Raw genomic sequence first — 15,134 nt, forward strand, 5'->3', positions numbered from 1 at the left:
GACTCACCATGGTTCAACTTGAGCTGGGTTTTAGGTGAATCAGGTCAATAATCAATCCGTATTGAAATTTGTAAAAAAATTTCAATTGAATCCAATCCGAACTCGTGATAAACCAGATTGGCTCGCGAGTTCCAGCCCATTTTGAGAGATGTTTTAAAATTGATTTATACGAAAGAAATACAATAAAATAAAATAAAAAATTAGAAAAAAGGGGAAAATAGAATGGTCTTGCAAAAATCATTTTTGGAATGTCATATTCTTGCATCACCACCAAGAGTTGTCATCTCTATCTCTTTCTGTGGTTGCTATTCTTTTCTTGGTCAAGTTTTCATGACCCTCTATTATTTATACACATATACCTCTTCCTTTTCCCTCATCCAAGGAACCATTACATTACCACACTCACCATTTTTTCCCTTTTCGTCACACCTTCAACTTCCACACACTGTTACCATGCAAACAGCCACAAGGAAGGAAATGGAAACCTTGGAACTCCTTCACATGAACAAAGGCGCAGGCGAAACTAGCTATGCCATGAACTCTTCCGTTCAGGTTAATTCATTCATTCACCTTCTTCTTAATTACATCTTCCTATGTTTTAAACACCTCGTACCTTAATTTTCGCAAGAAGCTATACTAAACTGAAGTGAAAAAACTTTTATATATTCCTTTTGCAGAACACAATCATCTCTTGTGCAGAGGCATCGAGAAAGAAAGCCATTGTTCAAATTCTGTGCACAAGTTGGCCTGAGAAGATGGGCATTGCTGAGATGGGTTGTTCCTCCGGCCCTAATGCGTTGAGGGTGATTTCTGAGATCGTTGACGGCGTCTACGCCACCACGCGTCTGTTGGAGCGGCCGCCACCGGAGCTGGTGGTGCATTTGAACGACCTCTTCGCCAATGACTTCAACAACATCTTTGCCTCATTGCCATCTTTCTACAGAAAACAAAGACAAGAAAAAGGAACCGGGTTTGGACCCTGTTTTGTTTCAGCTGTTCCTGGCACCTTCTATGGAAGGCTTTTCCCTGCCAAAACCCTCCATTTTGTGCACTCTTCTTCCAGCCTCCATTGGCTTTCTCAGGTATATATATACACACACACACATTAATAAGTATTAATTAGAGCTGAAGTTAATTAAACAAGTAACTAATTAAACTTACTTCACTTTAACTATTAGGTTTATATTATGACTGTTATATTAAACTAAAAGCAGCATTATCCATAACTATGTGATACAAAAAAAAAGGAATATATCAGTTATCTTTGCTCAAATTGTGTAGACCGAATTTCTCTGTTAAAGGACAAAGAGAGATGGGGTTTTAATTTTGATTATATCCATGTTTTCGGAACATTGTAAAGAGGAGGCATATACTGAAAAGTTAATAATGCCAAAAAGAAAAAGAATGAATGTGAGAGTGAAGAACTTTTTTGATGTGATTAAGAAAGAAGAAAGTAGGACATGTTTTGACAGATGCACGTGAAAGTAAAGATTATTGTTGTTTTTTGGGTGCAAGGTTCCTGGTGGATTAGAAGACGTTAATGGAAGAGCATTGAACAAGGGAAAGATCTACATATCAAAGAGCAGTCCTCAGTGCGTGCTCGATGCTTATTCTCAACAATTCAAGAACGATTTTTCATCGTTTCTGGCTTCTCGTACCCATGAAATGGTAACTGGGGGACGCATGGTCTTGTCTTTCATGGGAAGAACAACCATGGACCCAACTTCCGACCACAGTTGCTATCAGTGGGAACTCTTGGCACGCTCCCTTATGACCATGGTTTCTCAGGTATGCTAAAGTCCAAAAATTTTACATAAATATATGTTCTTGGTAATGTGATATGTATGAGAAATGAGAAAAAAGTGTTGTGGGGTTGTGTAGGGTCTGTTGGAAGAGGAAAAGGTGGATTCTTTTGATGCTCCGTACTATGCCCCATGCATGGAAGAAGTGAAAAAGGTGATTGAAAATGAAGGGTCATTCATAGCGGAAGAGCATGATGCTTATGAAATAGAGTGGGATGGGGGAATGAAATTGCAGAGTGATTCACTGTCTAGAGGAGAAAGAGTTTCAAGAACCCTAAGGGCTGTGCTTGAGTCCATGTTGGAATCTCATTTTGGTTCTCACATTATGGATGAGCTTTTTCGAAGGTTTGGAGAACATGTGGATGAACATTTGTCCAACACTGACACCAAATACATCAATTTGGTCGTTTCCCTTGTGAAGCAATAACAAGGTTATTGAAAGTTTGAAACTTTGGTGAAACTTTGGAACACATCAAATATCGTGAGTGTTGTTGAATATCAGTTCTGTGTGAAAAGCCTGTCGCATCTGCCACCTTTTTGATTTCAAATACTGTGAATGAAAAGATTGTAGTCTTTTGGAACCAAATACTTGTGAGTGAGATGAAAAAATGTATGCAACACAATGCGACCAAGAAAAAGACAATTTCTTGAATAGTATGTTTGTGTTTCACTCTTGTACGATTGATTTGTGACCATGTATATTTCTAGATTCGTTTACAACCACTCAAGTCCATCCTGTATTATCCTACAACAACTTTTATTTATTTCTATCTTCGGTAATTTAATTTACATTTTAATTAAAAAACTTAATTTAATATTTTATTATTGTTTAAGGTTTGAAAGAAAAATAGAAAGTTAATATAACTTATATAAAACATCTGAAGTTTTTACTTATATAAAACATCTGAAGTTTTTTTTTTTATATTATACGGATGATCTTGTCCATAAGGATCATGATTGAAGAAATACGAAAGGAATTGGAGGGTTTTTTCAAACAACAAGGGACTGAGTTAATTATTCAATCAAATAATATTGAACATGCTTCAAATTTTTTTTAGAAACAAGTGGGCTATTTTTTTGTAAAATTGTGCTAAATTTTATATGTGACAATTCCATCAAGATCTTTTTGTTAGTCAGGAGAAAAGTCCACATGAATTGGATTTTTTTGAAGAACATGTCACCAGATAATTGAATTTGGTTAGACAATGTGTGGTTGGAAAACAATGATCGTTTTTTAACAAGTGGTGGTGAGCATAGGTCAGGTTGGGCCGGATTAGAGTTCAACAAGACTAATCCGACCCAATCCGAATTTAAAATTTCAAATTCATAACCGATCGTTTTACGTCTCAGATTCAATGAGTTCGGTTGATTCAGTTGCGGATAAATCTGGATGGATGCAGTTTGAAATGTTAAAGCCATGAGACGAAAACCAAGTAAACTCCACCACGCTACCATCTATGACACAAATCAGAGGAGATTGAAGCATATCGGTGGAGTTCGAAGTAGATTGAAGGAGTTTGAAGCAGATCGGAGCAGCAACAATTACGCCTTCCATCAAATCTACCACTGACTCATACATTTTCATTAGATATACTGCATTTTCATCATATCTACTGTTCCTCTCCCTCACCCAACCCTCACTGAGGTCTCATGCTCCCACCACAAGCCTTTTGCAATCGCAACAACTACGACGTTGTGAAGAACCACATATGAGGTGGGGTGGCGGTGACACGTTAGTGCCGGTGGCAACCTGGGCTGGATGACACAGAAAGGCCGCGACAAAACAAAATTAAAGAGGAAGGGTCGTGTTGTCGCCAGCGAGGCTTCTGATTTAAACGACCTTCGACGACTCTTGTTGGTCCATGCGAGTGTAAGTTTGGGAATGTTGAAGTTGTATTGTCTTTCAATAAAGAGAAATGAAGAAAAGGAAAAGGTAGATGGAGATTTTCAGATCTAAAATATACAAAACCTAATTCATGCGCAGGTGTGACAAAATGTGGTTCGGGTCGGGTATCCATGAATTTTTATTTTAACATTCGAATCCGACCATCACAATCCATTTCTATTCGATTTTTCATTTATGGTAACCTAAATTTGAATTAAACTGACTGTATATTCATTTTAGCTTTCGGTTTGGACAAGTTTGGACGGTTATGCATATTTTGCTCACCCGTGTTAGCAAGGTACTAAGAGAAAAACTAAGTTAATACTTCCCAAAAGACTTTATTATAAGAAAATTTCATATTAACAACCAATTTTAGTGACAAATAATGGTTAATTACTATAAATACCAATTTAGATATCATTTTACAAAATAAATGATTACTAAAATAGTCACATTAACAAAATATTATAATTAGTTTATAAATTGGTTTGTAACATAGCATTTGTTTCCAATAATGAATTCTCTCATAAATTTACAACTCAGGTTAACAAAAATAAAGACAGACTGTACATAAAATGTTTTTAAGCCTTTAAATGATTACCGCATCCTTTAATAAATATTACTCAAGGCATCCGTAGATGCCTAAAAAGAAACTACTCCATATAAAAACTTACTTCGATTCCAGAGGGAGGGGAGAGAGATCTGAAATTCCTCATTTATTTATGATATCGTCTGTTTCATCGTAAATATTTTCAATATTTGTGTTTGTAGAGGGATCCAAAGATCCTTGTCTGTACATGGCTATAATTGCCTGATGATGATTCCATTCTTCATCAGTCATTTCATCATTTTCATCTTCTTCGTATTGTATTATATTCATCATGGAAATGTGTTCGTTATCAGGAATGGCTGAAGTGCTATGTCTATTTTCAGCTAACCTATCTTGTTCTAAGTCAAGTCGTGGTATATTTGTGTAATCTACAAAACTTAGACTAAGTCCTCTAGACCTGTTATGTAAAATAGCAGATGAAGGGGCTGTAATTGGGTTATTTTCTTCTCTGGGTAAATGTGTTTGCCATAAATGTCCTTCATTTCTTCTTGTGAAGGCTTAGGCTGGTAAGAATTGTGTACCATAAGAGCTAATGGCTTCTTCTAATGGTCTAGTGTTTATTCTATACATAGAAGAAATATGGTTACTTATTCTTCCTATGAAGGTTATGTCTAAATGTAGATTTTTACCCATCCAATTGGGTCCAAAACCTATGGGTCCAAAATCTCACGTAGCGTAGATTTGCCATGAAAGTTCGAAAACCATTGTAGTTGAACACGAAAAACGAAATTTCTTTCTAATTAAACTATCTTCACAGTCGTGTGATGATTTGCACAAAAAATCAAATTATATATATATATATATATATATATATATATATATATATATATATATAACAAAGAATGTTATTAATATTATAAAAAATAATATAATATAATAAAAAGGATAAAATATTCATTTTTTAATCTAATATAATAAACATTTATAATATATTAATATAAACTAATTTTAAAAATATATTTAATTTATCAAATTCATCACATCAAACTCTCACAAATCTTTCTTTCAAAACTCTTTATCCATCTCTTCAACTCTTCCTATTCAAACAACATCACAATAAACACGGTCTAAATTTTAATTACTAAAATTTTGACTATCAAAATATTTTTTAAATTAGTATCTAATTAATTAGAGACTAATTTATAAAATAATTTTCTTCGTAGTTAAAACATTGACGACTAATATTTAATAATCAATTTATAAATTAATTCTTCTGATAGTCAAAATTTTAATAGTTAACTTTTAAAAATAAATTTAGCAATCAATTATAATTTTTATTCATAATTATGAGTAACTACTAATTTTTTATTTTATACATAATATCTAAATTGGTCAATGTAATATTTAATAATTCTTTTTTATTAAAATAAATTATTATTTAATTTTTTTTGTAATGTTTGTTTTTACTTAAGTGGTATAATTTGTGAGAGAAATTATAAAAAAGGATAAAATTATCGGGACTTTTTCATCTCAAATTCAGTATATACAAGCATTTTTACGTCTTTCTGACTTCAGAAACATCATCATCACAGTACCAAAAAGCATTTACCATGACTTCCCCATTATTGCAATAAAGTTTTTTATGAATTTTGGAAATACAAATATATGAGATATATATTATAGGTAGAAATTGTTATTTTATTTTATTTAGGTAATTTATATAAGTTTTTCTTTTTTATATATATTTTGATTTAAGCTATGGTGGATATTTGAATAATGGATTATCGCATTCTCTGCACCTTCTCATAAATCTAGTCTTTCTAAGTTTATATTTTTACTACTCATAAATCATAGTTTTTATCATAAAAAAAAATGGATCACGAAATAGCAATTTGTTAAAGATGTTCTTCCATTCTACATGTCCCTAGGAATGAGGTTTTGAATTTTGATACTTGAAATATTTAGAAAATTCTTGAAATAGAAGAGATATAAAAGATATATAAAGAAATTTATTATTTTATTTATTCATAATATATAGAATGGAAGAAATATATATATAAATATTTACGTATATAAATATAACATAATATGAAATATTTTCTAAATGTGAATAATAACTTTCTAACACTAAAAATTCCTAAAAATTAATATAAATAAAAAATATTAAATAAATATTTTCAACAATAAATTATGTACACTTTAAATAATTATTCTACCATTTGTTAAAATATAAAAAAATAGTATAACTTTTTCCATGTCCCTATGGAAGAAACATATATATTCTAACATCTTTTGCTATGTATCTTACAGCTAGATATTATATTAATGTAATAGTTGTTGGATATAAATAAAATGATAAAACAAAATAATAATTTCTTGAATTATAGTGGTTGGAAGAAAAGATAGAGATGTGAAATTATTATCTTTTTCTATCTTATAATGTGACTTTGTGGTTTGTGTCCTTGTCATGCCAACGTTTTATTAAGAATTTTGGAAAGCTTGTAGGGTTTATATATTTTCATCCATTACTGTATTATTTATTGTTAGTTTTCTCCAGAATTTCATGAGACAAGACAACTACTTGCTCCCGACACTACTTTATTCTATATTTTAAAATAAAACATGATATCATATGTAATTTGATTATTATCATCTCTAATATTATTTCACATATATATATATATATATATATATATATATATATATATATATTTCATAAGTCTTTTATCTTATATAAAATTTAATTTTATCTATTTTATCTTATGTGAGATTTTAACTCAGATTATTTCTAACTATTCAAAATATTTTAAATAAATGTTTCTAAACATTATTCGAACTCATATTTACCTAATAACAATCGATAGAAATTCTAATCTAAACATGTTTTCTTTGGGGTGAATGAATCAAAACTATTATATCATTATTAAAGCATTAACATGATTGTTATTACTATTAATAAGATTATATTATAAAGTTTTTTCAATCCAACAGTTGTGTGTCGGCATTCCACCCGTTTCGTTCATATATGGTTCTATCTAATATGTTTTTGTCCTTTTATGCTTTAAAAACTCCATCACTTCCCTTTCCTTTTATCTTTAAGTAGGAAAATCAATATTTTAACATGGATAAAAAAAATTTAAACACTAAATTTAGTTTCTTAAATTAAATAGAAATATTTGTGTATTATGCATTTTCGGGAACATCTCAACCAGATAGACTGAGATGTACTTAAGTATATTTGGCTAAAGTAACATCATATTAATCACGCCTTTAACGTGAATAAAATAAAATTAAGTTAAGACAAAAGCTAAAATATATTAAAATATTAGATAAAATTAATCAAGGTAATTAGTCATGTAGATCAGATTTATTGAAATAAAAACCCATAAATATAATACAAATAGAAGATTACACAGACACACCACTATTCAATTTTGAGGTTTTGGAAAGACGATAACTTACGATGCACCGATACTTTAACTTGAGTCACATATTCGTATCCGATACTTTATGATACTTTATTGATACATACCAGTAAAATATCTAATTTATAAAGTCGTAGTACACTAAAGAAAATATTTTAATAATGACTAATTTTAGTGACAAAAAATAATTAGTCATTATATAGTGACTAATTTAGGTACCAATTTAAAAACTAAAAATTATTTGCAATTAAAATAGTTTCAAAAAATTATAATTGGTCTTTAAGTTGGTAACTAAAATAGTTTTTATTATGAATTGATTTCAAATTTGGTCACTAACATTAGCTAAGGTTTCGACTACCAAAATAATTGGTTTATAAATTGGTCACTAATATTAGCTAACAAAGTTTTGCCTACCAAAATAATTGCTTTCTAAACTTGTCTCTAATTAGGAAATTGGTCTCTAACATATTTTTGGTTATTAAAATTGGTCATTATTTAAAAGTTTTCTTGTAATGATACTTATATGATGACAATAATTTATATTTTTTATGTTGGCAACTTTAGTACATATAGTTTTAATTTGGATTTACGCAATAACAATCATTTATTTATTATGTTTTTAAGAATTATTGCACACTTTTCATTATTCATATACCGTGTATCTATCACGTATCGTATCCTATTTTTTTCAAAATAAACGTATTGACGTATAAGATACGTGTCGTATCTGATACACGTATCATATCTGTGCATCATAGACGAGAACCTATATAACATTCCAACTAATTGGTGTGATGAATTTGGAATTTAAAGTACGTGTGGAGAGTTTGAGGAAATCTTTACATATTATATTTGACTTTGAAAAACCAATTTTTAAATTTATAAAATTATGGCAATAATGAAAAAAAAAAAAATCTTACGAGAACTTTAATTTTTTTTCACATCACATCTCTCACTAATATCGTTTCTCCTATTATATCGGTTTAAAACACATTTTTAATACTTTCCACGAAAAATATCTTTGTACGAACTAGATAATTTCAATTTCCTCTACTTTTTGTTCTTAAACTTTGAGTTGTTGTATTCAATTGTACAACAAACCCACATGTCAAATAGTTTTAAATTTCCATATATGACTTCATCCACTGAATTTTCAACCATTATCTATTAAGTGTTTGTAGACCACTAATTAAGTAATTAAAAAGACAAAAAAAATGCTAAAACTAGTATATTTAGTTCTAAAATGTTGTCCCACTGAGCCAATAAGACTAAACTTTATATATGGACTTAAATTCACTGACCAATCATATTAAAGCATTTAATTCAAAACATTTCATTTCAACATTCAACATCAACAAACATAAAAAAAATCTATCTAAAACAATTGTAGTGACTATATTATCCTTACAATGAGATCATTTAACTTGTACTACTTATTAAAAAAATATAATAGTTTTTCATTCACATAAAATGAAATGTCGATACATAAAAATTTTAGATCAATAATTTGAACATATCTTAACAATCTTAAAAGAATAGAGTTTCACCTTGAACATTATTGAGTCACACGTAATAATTGTATACCCATACATGCAAAACTTTAAAAATAATTAAAGAAAAGAAGTAAAGATGACTTTATTCAAATAAAAAAAATCTGATCAAATATAATGATTCTATTTTACCACATGATCCTTACGATGATTTTTTTATCCGATCTTTATAAAAAGATAAATCTCTCAAAATCTTATAAAAAAGTCATAGAAAGAAAAAAATAAACATTTTAAAGAAATGATAATATTTATAAACAAAACTTGAATAATCAATTGTTCTGTTTTAAAATATGAATTTTGACGATAAAATATTCAAATTTCACTTGAAAAAATTTATTTTCTTATTCTTACATTAAGATTTGGGTTAAATATGTTTTTGGTCCTATAACTTTTAGTGAATTTTGGAATTAGTTCATTTCAAAATTTTAGACCAATTTAGTCATTCATCTTTCGAAATACGTGAATTTAGTTCTTTTAATCAAATTTTGTTAGGTTTATTTGATGTTTTGTACGCATTTCAGGATTGTATTTGAGTTGTTTATACTGTTTGACACATTTTTTCCTTTAATGTTAAGTCAAATACTATTATGAAACGCGTTTGAAATGTCAAATAAACTTAACAAAATTTGATTAAAATAACTAAATCCACGTATTTCGAAAGATGAATGACTAAATTGGTTCAAAGTTTTGAAATTGAGTAATTCCAAAATTCAGAGAAAAGTAAGGGACAAAAACATATTTAACTCTTAACATTTTAATTCCCAATAAATTCAAACTAAACATAATTAACTTTTACATCTCAATTATATTCACATCTCAAAGTTTATCCATCATTTATCATCACATAAAATATTATTAAAAAAACAAAACAAAACAAAACAAAACATTGAACAGAATAAATATTTTCTTTTTAATATACATAATTCAAAACATCAATAATTTTGTTGAAGAACACACCTCAATGAAACTTGTGTCAATTTGGTATATCATCAGTGATGCATATATAAACCTATATATAAACCTGACATTTTTTTCTTACCAATTTTATTTGTGGATATGAGATAACCGACACTTGGAACCAATTATAATATCTCATGCATCATTTTTCCTAATTTTCTCCAAACTTCAATAGTTTCTCTTCCAAGTGTTTCTAAATTATTCACCCAAGACAGTCCATTGACATATACCTTACATCATGTTCTTATCATTAAATCATCACAAATAATGTCTAGTAAGACTATAAGTTGGTTATTAATTTATTTAATTAATTTATAAATTATTCTAATTAGTATAAAATTGTTGTAGCACATTAAAGTAGTTTATTTTAAAATATGTTTAATTAGTCGAATGATACCCACTTTCATTTAGATGTATCAGTTTGGTACCCGCTTTTAAAAATGTGACAATCTAGTACCAACTTTTGAAAAAGTGTTTTAATCAGATCCCTTCCAGACACAAATTACTATAACCGTTAACTTAATTCATGAATTTTACCACTAAATTTTGATATAAATATCAATACTTAATTTTGTAAGTCATTTTAAATATGAATACCGTTAACGATATATTTTGCTGAAAAAGACCTAATTGAAGCATCTTTTCAAAAGTTGGGACTCAACTGACACCTCTCTAAAAGCGGGTACCAAAGTGACACATGTATATGAAAGTGGGTATCATCCGACTAATTAAACCTTTAAAATATTTTAATTTATAAGATATAATTCACTTTATTTAATTTTTCTTCAATCATTATTTTTTATATTTTATTATTAGTTTTAATTTTGTATGTATTATTACATAGATGAAGATAAAAATTAGACACAAGTGAAAAATGTAAGAAAAATTTATGCATGTAGTAATAATTTAAATTAACGGATAATATTTTTTTCTAAAAGTAAATAAAAAATTGATTAATACTTGGAATTAGTTTAGAGAAATGACTTATTTAAATAGAAAAAATAAATGGAAATTTTAAAATAAATATAAATACTAAATTTTAAAAAATATTTTAGAAAAAAAGTTTTTTTTTATATAATAAAACTTATATAATTATATTTTTTATATTATTTATAGTTTATCAATTAATTTATAAACTAACTTTACCTAACAATTAAGTTAATTTATAAATTCAGAACTTATGAATTATGACTTTATAAGCTACCAACTACTTTTGAGCTAATTTTGTCATTCTTATATTTAAAATTTTAGAGTCTCAAGAAGAAGAAAAAATCCTTATTCGAAAAAAAAAAAGAATTATACGTCACAGTGACGTGGGTTGGGTAACACACTCCAGTCCAAAACATGGTGATTTCAAAGAACTAATTATTTTCTCTTATTATCTTATCTTTGCTAAGTGAATTATATTGCGAGCTATATTTTAATTTTATTTAAACACTTTTAATTAACTTAAATTGTATTATATCGTCTTGGTTCTGATATTTAATTCGCATTGAATTAGGCTACTTATATTTTGTTTATTTGAATAGAGTCACAATTTTTAAAAATAGAAAACATAACTAAATTTGCAAAGTCATTATTGTAAAGTTGAAATTTCCAAACAAGGTTAGGCATAATCAAGTTTGAAAACTCAGTGTCACTGAAAAAATGGAATTATTTAGGCAAAGATCTTGATTTGTGCATTCATTTGATACCACACTCAGCCAAATTTTGATAATAATAATAATAATCTATAACAATATATAAAGAGGATCCCTCTTTTTGTGTTCACATTTCAAAATACCCATTTTACCCTTTAAATATAATAATTTATTAAATTTTTAAAAACTGACCGTTACTTTTAGAAGATTTTTATAAAATCGGATGTTTCTGCTTCTTCTCTTCGTCTTTATTTATTAATGATTATTCTTTCATCTGTTATTATATATTTCATTTCATTTTTAATAAATATAATTTTAATTTATATATTAATTTAATAATATTACAATATTATCACCTACGAATATAATAACATACATATTTAAAAAATGCATACACAGACGCGATAGTGCCTGTTGTTTACGCTAATAATAATAATAATAATATTAATAATACAAATAAATATCACTGTGCCCACAATGATCAATGACTGTTCAAAATTTGAATATTGGACATGTAACGGCTTATTCCAAAAGAAAATGCTAATAATCTAGTAGAGAAAAAAAACAATAAATATTTAAAAGTTTATATCATTAACAACATGACATTATAAATTATAATTCAACTTGTAGATTCTTTATAAGCGTAGTTATTTTATAATTTAATTTAATTAAAGGATTAATTGTAACATCTCATTTAATAGTTTTTACGTTACTAAATACAAAACATTGTATCGTAATCAAGCAACGTAGATAGTAGAAATAGGTCAATATAGTGTAGAAATAGGCCAATATAGTGAATTAATACAATCATCCAAAATAACCATATAAGTACCAACTATATTTACAACCTATGCTAGAAAGGAGTTAGCGCAACATCTGACTCTTAATCAAAACATGAAACAGAGTCTATTGCTGGATATCCTATGCAACGGGTTCAACTCCTATCCAAGAGGGGAGTGTCTTCGTTTGTATCTTTCTTTGCTCACGCCAAGTAGTAGGTGATCATTGCAAAGGAGAAAACACACAAGAAGAAACAAACACAAGCAAGAAGGGTAAGCTAACTTAATTAAGAGAAAACATGCAGTTCAATTATGATTACCAAGCAATTGTTCTCATTTTCACCGGAATTACTTAAACCACCACAACACAGCATAAATACATGACTTTGGACTCAATATCTGGATTATGTAAGCGACACTGGACCTCTTGGTGGCGTGCACCTGTGACGGTTCCCAAACTCTGCAGAGTTTGGCCTCAAGGGGTTATCACCCTATCACTCACAAGGTAAGTCCCCTTCGCGTCTAAGACTTGATAAAGTCCAAAGACTATGACCTCCTGCTACTCCTCACGACATAATCCATTCTGCTCTATCTGAGCGCACGACATAATCCATTCCGCTCTATCTGAGCGCGAATGATTATTGGAGTTTCAGAATACCCCCAATAGTGAGTCCTTATGTCCTTACATACACTAAAACATACTCCTTGGAATTTCCCTTGAAATTCTAGTTCAACCACATCTTCTCACAATCCAAATTCATGCAAATCCACCATACATGTTACCAGTCACAACAATCCAAGCATATCATAGACTAATTTCACATTTTAACATTCAAACATATAGCTTCATCTATTAAAATAGATAATTAAACACTCAGCTACAGTGGTTCTTGATCAAGCTAGAAGATCTCCCCCAAGCGAGAGGACTATCTCGCTTAGGCGGGTCATTCTCGCCTGAGCGAGGCTCCAAAGAGAGGGCAACTCAAAATCTGAGCGAATTCTAGCTCAGGCTAAGCTGTCCCGCTTAGACGAGAGTTTCTCTCGCTCAAGCGAAACTAGCTCGCCTAGGCAACAATTCGCGCAAAAACAAGTGTGAGTTTCTGGTATTTTCGCTCAAGCGAGAGCTGCTCGCCTAGGCGAAAACATTAGAATTCCCAACCTGTTTTTGCATGCAATTCAGAAATCAGGGGAAATTCTTAAATCAACCAAGGCATCAGCAGTTCAAACAACAATCCATCACTCAATTTTGATAATTAAAACCATCAGGGAGGTGTTCTATGCAGAAATTCAAGAAATAGGTTAGCTTCCCTTACCTTTCTACTATTTTTGGGCTTGGTGAGATCAACCTCAACTAGCAAGGGCATAAACCTCAATTTAACCTAAGGAATTTCATCACCAGGACACAGGGAGAGGAAGAACCTATGATTAAATCCCATAACAGAGACAAAATTTCGAATTCAAAGCTAAACAAAACCAAACATAGGAGGATTGACTTACTTTGAGGATGGAAGCTGGAAGTGGAATCAACAGGGAGCTCTACGAGAGTTTCCTTTCCACAATTTGATTGCAAAAGAAGAAGGAGGATCAGAACTATGGAGGTAACATATAAATTACTGCTTGGAGGAGAAGTTGAGAGAAAACTATGTTGGGGTGAGAAATGTTTTGTTGAGTTTGAAATGGGCTGGTGCACTTAAACTAGAATATCAGAAAAAGGGGACTTCACATTAATTGTATTTATAATGAATTTTTTAAATAATGACAATATTTTTGTTTTGTGAGAATAGGAGTAATAAATTATTATCTATTACATTTGATTGAGAATGATCAAGATTAAAATATACAATTTGTGTAATTTTTAAAATTAGAGATATGTATATAACTTTATTTAATATTCAATATCCGCTATCAATTCATATAAATTTGAAAGATTACTTTTTTTTTCTTCTCAATTTTATATAATGAAACAATATATATTTTTTTAAATATGTTTTGCCTAAATATGTTACTATGTCAAGAAAAAAATATTCAATAATTATATGTTTTTATGATGTCCAAATGTATATAAACCAATAATTATAAGAGGTGTGTTAGGTAAATGATCAATATTAGTGTGGGTCTTAAAATGTATATAAACCAACAAAAGATCCTCAATTTTAGTCAAATTTTAATGGAATAGGTTAATACAAATTGAAACCTTGTTTTATTTTTGTACCAATTGATTAAATCTGGACATAATCGATTAAGTCAACATTTAATTGATTAAGTAAATAACATAATCGATTAATACAGTTTAATTTCATTTTCTGAATTCTTAAAAAAATATTTTAATGGATTAAGTTACTAATATGATTGATTAATATCGACAGTTACTTAGTTTTTCTTTAATTATTGCATCTTCTCTCATTTTATTTCAACATTTTGATTGATTAAGTGTCCACTTTTTTGTAGTTATAACTTTTTGGTGGATTCTAAACCATTTTTATGCAGTCCAAACAGCATATTATATTGAATTGGACCTTAATACATCACAAAAAGAGAATTCTTAA

At 29.1% G+C, this 15,134-nt stretch overlaps 1 protein-coding gene and 1 long non-coding RNA gene across 2 annotated transcripts; one reads left to right on the forward strand and one right to left on the reverse strand.

Moving 5' to 3' along the window:
• The first annotated feature begins 360 nt into the window (after positions 1-360).
• On the forward strand, positions 361-2,480 carry JMT (jasmonic acid carboxyl methyltransferase). Its single transcript, XM_028084045.2, has 4 exons — positions 361-552; positions 678-1,082; positions 1,516-1,788; positions 1,882-2,480. The coding sequence occupies exons 1-4, from the start codon at positions 454-456 to the stop codon at positions 2,227-2,229; spliced, it is 1,125 nt and encodes a 374-aa protein (XP_027939846.2). The 5' UTR covers positions 361-453; the 3' UTR covers positions 2,230-2,480.
• Positions 2,481-12,560: 10,080 nt separating this feature from the next.
• Positions 12,561-14,316, reverse strand: LOC146884021 (uncharacterized). Its single transcript, XR_014984014.1, has 2 exons — positions 14,086-14,316; positions 12,561-13,967 (listed from the first exon to the last, which is right to left on the reverse strand). It is a non-coding gene; the product is annotated as an uncharacterized LOC146884021 (long non-coding RNA).
• Between the last annotated feature and the right edge of the window lie 818 nt (positions 14,317-15,134).

This window comes from Vigna unguiculata, chromosome 8 (genome assembly GCF_037176805.1).
Source record: "Vigna unguiculata cultivar grain cowpea cultivar isolate G323 ecotype 2 chromosome 8, ASM3717680v1, whole genome shotgun sequence".
Classification (NCBI taxonomy): Eukaryota; Viridiplantae; Streptophyta; class Magnoliopsida; order Fabales; family Fabaceae; genus Vigna; species Vigna unguiculata.

Bases quoted from the DNA above. Each gene is read 5' to 3' on its own strand.
- JMT (XM_028084045.2), top strand. From the start codon at position 454: ATGCAAACAGCCACAAGGAAGGAAATGGAAACCTTGGAACTCCTTCAC. The intron at 553-677 runs GTTAATTCATTC...TTCCTTTTGCAG, and splicing joins CCATGAACTCTTCCGTTCAG to AACACAATCATCTCTTGTGC. The intron at 1,789-1,881 runs GTATGCTAAAGT...GGGGTTGTGTAG, and splicing joins TTATGACCATGGTTTCTCAG to GGTCTGTTGGAAGAGGAAAA.